The sequence below is a fragment of the Antrostomus carolinensis genome, unplaced genomic scaffold (genome assembly GCF_000700745.2).
Source record: "Antrostomus carolinensis isolate BGI_N321 unplaced genomic scaffold, ASM70074v2 scaffold28963, whole genome shotgun sequence".
Classification (NCBI taxonomy): domain Eukaryota; kingdom Metazoa; phylum Chordata; class Aves; order Caprimulgiformes; family Caprimulgidae; genus Antrostomus; species Antrostomus carolinensis.
In genome coordinates, this window is record NW_010307714.1 from 1,448 (window position 1) to 6,114 (window position 4,667).

The 4,667-nt window shown below is 52.3% G+C and overlaps 1 protein-coding gene across 1 annotated transcript; it reads left to right on the forward strand.

Moving 5' to 3' along the window:
• Positions 1-527: 527 nt before the first annotated feature.
• Positions 528-4,065, forward strand: GPR162 (G protein-coupled receptor 162). The gene is made up of 4 exons (XM_010165533.2): positions 528-1,561; positions 2,399-2,588; positions 3,166-3,317; positions 3,478-4,065. The coding sequence occupies exons 1-4, from the start codon at positions 722-724 to the stop codon at positions 4,003-4,005; spliced, it is 1,710 nt and encodes a 569-aa protein (XP_010163835.1). The 5' UTR covers positions 528-721; the 3' UTR covers positions 4,006-4,065.
• The last annotated feature ends 602 nt before the right edge of the window (positions 4,066-4,667 follow it).

The following is a 4,667-nucleotide window of genomic DNA, read 5'->3' on the forward strand; positions in this document are numbered from 1 at the left end:
CTTCACTCTCCGCTGATGGCTCTCTGACAGCCTTGGCAGGAGCCTCCAGTGTGGCATTTGGTGAGAGGGGGATTACACCCAGTGTATGCACCACCCTCACCCTTTCCACGGGACCTTTGTCTCCCATCTTCTTTGAAACTCTGGCTAGCTCCTCATTCAGTAGGCTGCTGGGCCACAGGCACCTGCTCCTGCCAAACTGTTTGGAGTCCCAGCAGTCCCTGTTTGCGTGTGGCCTTCACCAGTCCCAGGAGAAGGTGGGCCCTGAGACAGAAGGTGTTTGCTGGGCACGTGAAGTAAGGAGAGTTTTTTTCTTTGGGGGAAAAGTGGAAGTGAGGGATGAAATAGATGGGGAGGAAAAAAAGAAGTGAGCCCAAGAGAGAGAGGGAAGAAGCACTGGCAAGTGTTGATGAGAAAGAGAGAGAAAAAAGGTAGAAGAAAGAAAAAGAAAGAGAACAAGGGAAAAAATAGATGAAAAAGTTAGAACAAGAGAAAGAAATATAAGCAAACAGAAGGGAAAAGGAGGACTGCAAGCGAGACAGAGTTGACGGCTGTTCCGCCTGGCAATTGGTGGCAATGCCTTGAGGAACCCCTCCAGCGTACGTACACCTCACATCGCGGCAGCAGATGAGGAGGGACGTGGCTCCCCCAGTGCGGAGTCCCCCTCACCCTCTTACAAAATCCCAGCAGCAGGGACAGGGTGCAGCCTAGTTGGGGTGGCAGCATGGGGGACTCTGAATCAGAGTCCACCTTGCACAACAACTCACTGTGGTGGCTGGCATGTGGGATGTTAGCCCTGTTGGCCAACTCTTGGATTATCCTCAGCATCACGGCCAAACAGCAGAAACACAAGCCCCTGGAGCTGCTGCTGTGCTTCCTTGCTGGGACCCACATCCTTATGGCAGCAGTACCCCTCACCACCTATGCCGTGGTGCAGCTGCGGCGTGAGTCCTCCGACTATGACTGGAATGAAAGCATCTGCAAGGTCTTTGTCTCCACATACTACACCCTGGCGCTGGCCACCTGCTTCACAGTGGCTTCCCTTTCCTACCACCGGATGTGGATGGTGAGATGGCCAGTCAACTACCGGCTGAGCAATGCCAAGAAGCAGGCTCTGCATGCAGTCATGGGTATCTGGATGGTATCATTCATCCTCTCCACCCTGCCCTCCATCGGCTGGCACAACAACGGCGAGCGCTACTATGCCCGTGGCTGCCAATTCATTGTCAGCAAGATAGGGCTGGGCTTTGGTGTCTGCTTTAGCCTCCTGCTGCTCGGAGGAATCGTCATGGGCTTGGTGTGTGTGGGTATCACTTTCTACCAGACCCTGTGGGCACACAGAAGACGCCGGCGATGCCGCCATCAGAGGGCAGAGGAAGCTTCATCCTGCTCTTCATCAGCACACACGACTTTCAATGTACCAGCCATTGTGGTGGAGGATGTACGAGGCAAAAGGAGGTCTTCACTGGATGGCTCTGAGTCAGCCAAGACCTCCTTGCAGATGACCAACCTCATCAGCGCTATTGTCTTCCTGTATGACACGCTCACTGGGGTGCCTATCTTGGTAAGCAGCGAGTTCTCCCTTTCCCTTCAGAGTCTACAGTTAAATTAGATTTCTGTTTCTTTCAAGTTTTAGAGAAGAAACTCTTGTCTCCTGTCCACCAGCCACAGAGCTGCTGCATCTGAATCTATGTTATTCTGAGGGCTGGTTTTAAAAAGATTGCAGTAATTCTCTCATCCTTCCGCAGCAGCATTTTCTTAAGACAAGTCTAAGCCTGGGGAATACAGGCCACGCAGCTAAAACCACTGTGAAAGTTTTAAGTGGCTAATAGGAGAGGAAAGTATTCTGCAAACTGACAGGAGGATCTTCCTCTGTAAAAACAAGGAGATTTCTGTTTCTCCAGTTTGCTACCGGAGAACTGATACACCAGCTTTAAAAGCTGCTGCAGACGGTTTTAATTTTCCTTCTGCTTGTACTGTCACAGTCAGCATTCAGGTTTTGGCTGGCTGGTGGATCCTCTGCAAAACTGGAGAGCTGGGGAAGTTCTCAAAGGGAACCATTAAGAGAAGAGAGGCTTAGTCACAGCTTTTTTGTTTGGTTGTTTTTTCCCAGTGGCTGTGTCCTTTGTTAGCACCTATTTAGCTCCAGCTCATAATGAGCAGGGGGAAGAAGGGATGGTAACACCAGGCCTCTTGTAGAGATATGACAGCTCAGAATATGGTCCAGCAAACCTGGGGCAACACCCCAGGAACAGTTTTTCAAAGGGGCAAGGGGTAATTACTTGGCGAATCCTTTACAGACAGATTACCCTCTACTACAGGATGAACTCCTGTTATCTTTCTCCCTTGATCCCAAATTCTGTCTTCTTTCTTGGCATTGTTTCTCTCTCTTGCCTTGAAGGTCGTGAGCTTTTTTAGCCTGCGCTATGATACGGCCCCCACCTGGATGGTCCTGGCTGTGCTCTGGTGCTCCATGGTGCAGACCCTGCTGCTCCCCTCCTTCATCTGGTCCTGCGAGCGCTACCGAGCAGATCTCCGCACCGTCTGGGAGCAGTGTGTGGCTATCATGTCCGAGGAAGATGGAGATGATGGTAAGCCCCTCCCCACCCACAGTCACCTTTCTTCACTAACCCTCACCCCAAAAGTCTACAGAGGAAAGAGGGGTCTGCCTTGGGAAAAGGACCTGACAGCACTAGGAGTGGTGTTGTGGGTAGCTAGGTGGGATTCATATTATAGCTTGGAGTCAACAACCATGAGAAAATTTATTCTGGAGAAGGCTCTGCCACTCACTTGCTGCCTTAGGACTCACTAGCATGCAGGAAATATTAGTGCAACATCCTTCACAGTAGATGCAAGAGTAGAGGTGATGTGTGCAGCTGCCAAACCACAACAAAAGTGACACGCCAGGCCTCAGCCCAACTCACTGATCCAGAGGTCCGAGTTCTGGCAGTAAGTGATTCAAAAGTGAGACAGAATAAACAGGGCACTCTCTGGGTGCTTTAGTGCTGCTTCAAGCAGAAAGACGAGGTCCTTGTTCAGAGGTGAGCCCTGAGAGCTGCAAATAGGGCAGCAGAAGCCAGACGAGCGTTAGGATGGCGTCCAGGTGCCCTGATAAGGCTCTTCCTCTGGCTGAGAAGTGTTGACTGCCATTCTCCTCTTTGCCAACAGATGGTGTGTGTGACGATTATGGCGATGGCAGGATCTGCAAAGTGAGATTTGATGCAAACGGTGCTGCAGCTGTGAAGCGGGACTCCCGGGACATCAAGCTGCTACCCATGCACCACATGTTGTTGCCCCAGGACAAGGTGCACTACCTGCAGGTGAGCCGAGAGCTAGCAGGGGCACCCCGCAACCCACTTCCTTCTCTGTCAGTCTCCCACGCCTTTGTGTCCTCTTGACTCTCTTCTCTGAGAAAGCGTCAGCTACTCCTGTTCTGTCTTTTCAAGTCTTCCAGCACCTGCCTCCTTCTCTGTTTTCCAGGTCCCTATCTCCCGGAGAATGTCACATGATGAGACTAACATCTTCTCCGCCCACCGCTCTGCTCCATCCTTCCTACATAAGTGGTCTTCATCTGACGACATCCGCATTTCCACTCCCCGCAGGCCTGGGGGCCCTCTCTTCTTGCCTCCTCAGCTGCATGACTACCAGCACCACCGGCGGCCCCCAGAAGATGAGCTGACCACCCTGCGGCAGTTTTTGGAAGGGGGACTGCTGCCCCGGGGCTCCAGCTCCAGCGCCTGCTTCTTCCGAGATGAGATCACCACATTCATTGACGAGACGCCACAACCCACCCCAGCCTGCAGCCCACGGCACTCCCGTCTCCCTCTCGCATCACGCCGCGATCGCCGCCTCTCCCTTGGCAGCAGAGAGGAGGAGAACGCCGACCGGCCACGGCGCTGCTCCTTGTCTGGCAACGAAGCCTGGCATCTGCAGGACGGAGAGCAGGCGCCACGTGAAAGGACCCTTGAGGCTTGTGAGGTGCAGACCTTCCAGGATCCCAAACTATGAGAGACAGCATCAGAAACATTCAGTGCCATCACAATTTTTAAATAAAACTTCAAGTGTTCCCTTTGTCTCGGGACCCGATCACTAATTTGCATTCTCATCTTTCTCGCCAGCAGGCAGGAAACACGGCTCCCCACGCTGGTGGGGGAAAAAGAAGTGGGACAGACCCGCAGAAGGGAGCTTGATGGACAGACGGACAGCCTGTGCCTGCTCTCAGGTTACAAACACACCCACCGCTGCCACCGCCACTTGGCACCCTCGCCAGTCCTGTCCCTTTGTGAACTCCACCCTCGCATCCGCTCTGCCCTGAGAGACAAGGCGCAGAACGGTATTAAAATTCTATATTTGGAGTGTCAATCGTGTGTCTGTTTTTAAAATAATATATTAGTAATAATTTTGTTTCCATAGAAACAAAATGACTGGCCCAATGTTTAATGAAGCCTCACAGGCTTCTGGAAGGGAAATGCGGAATGTGCAAGGCTCCTTTCCTCCCTCTTCATCCCTTTCTCATCAGTGCATGTGGAAGGCAGCAGACGCTTAGCAGCCCAGGGAAGGGAACAAAGCCCACAGAGGAGCTGTCATGGGAGACTGGGTGAAAAGTTTTCCTGTCTGTTTCAGAGGAGACTTAGGCTGCCTACAGCTAAGCAGGAGCGGCCTCTGTGGTT

Excerpts from the sequence above, each read along its gene's own strand:
- GPR162 (XM_010165533.2), top strand. The coding sequence starts at position 722 with ATGGGGGACTCTGAATCAGAGTCCACCTTGCACAACAACTCACTGTGG. Across the intron at positions 1,562-2,398 it reads TCACTGGGGTGCCTATCTTG|GTCGTGAGCTTTTTTAGCCT; the intron begins GTAAGCAGCGAG and ends CTTGCCTTGAAG. Across the intron at positions 3,318-3,477 it reads ACAAGGTGCACTACCTGCAG|GTCCCTATCTCCCGGAGAAT; the intron begins GTGAGCCGAGAG and ends TCTGTTTTCCAG.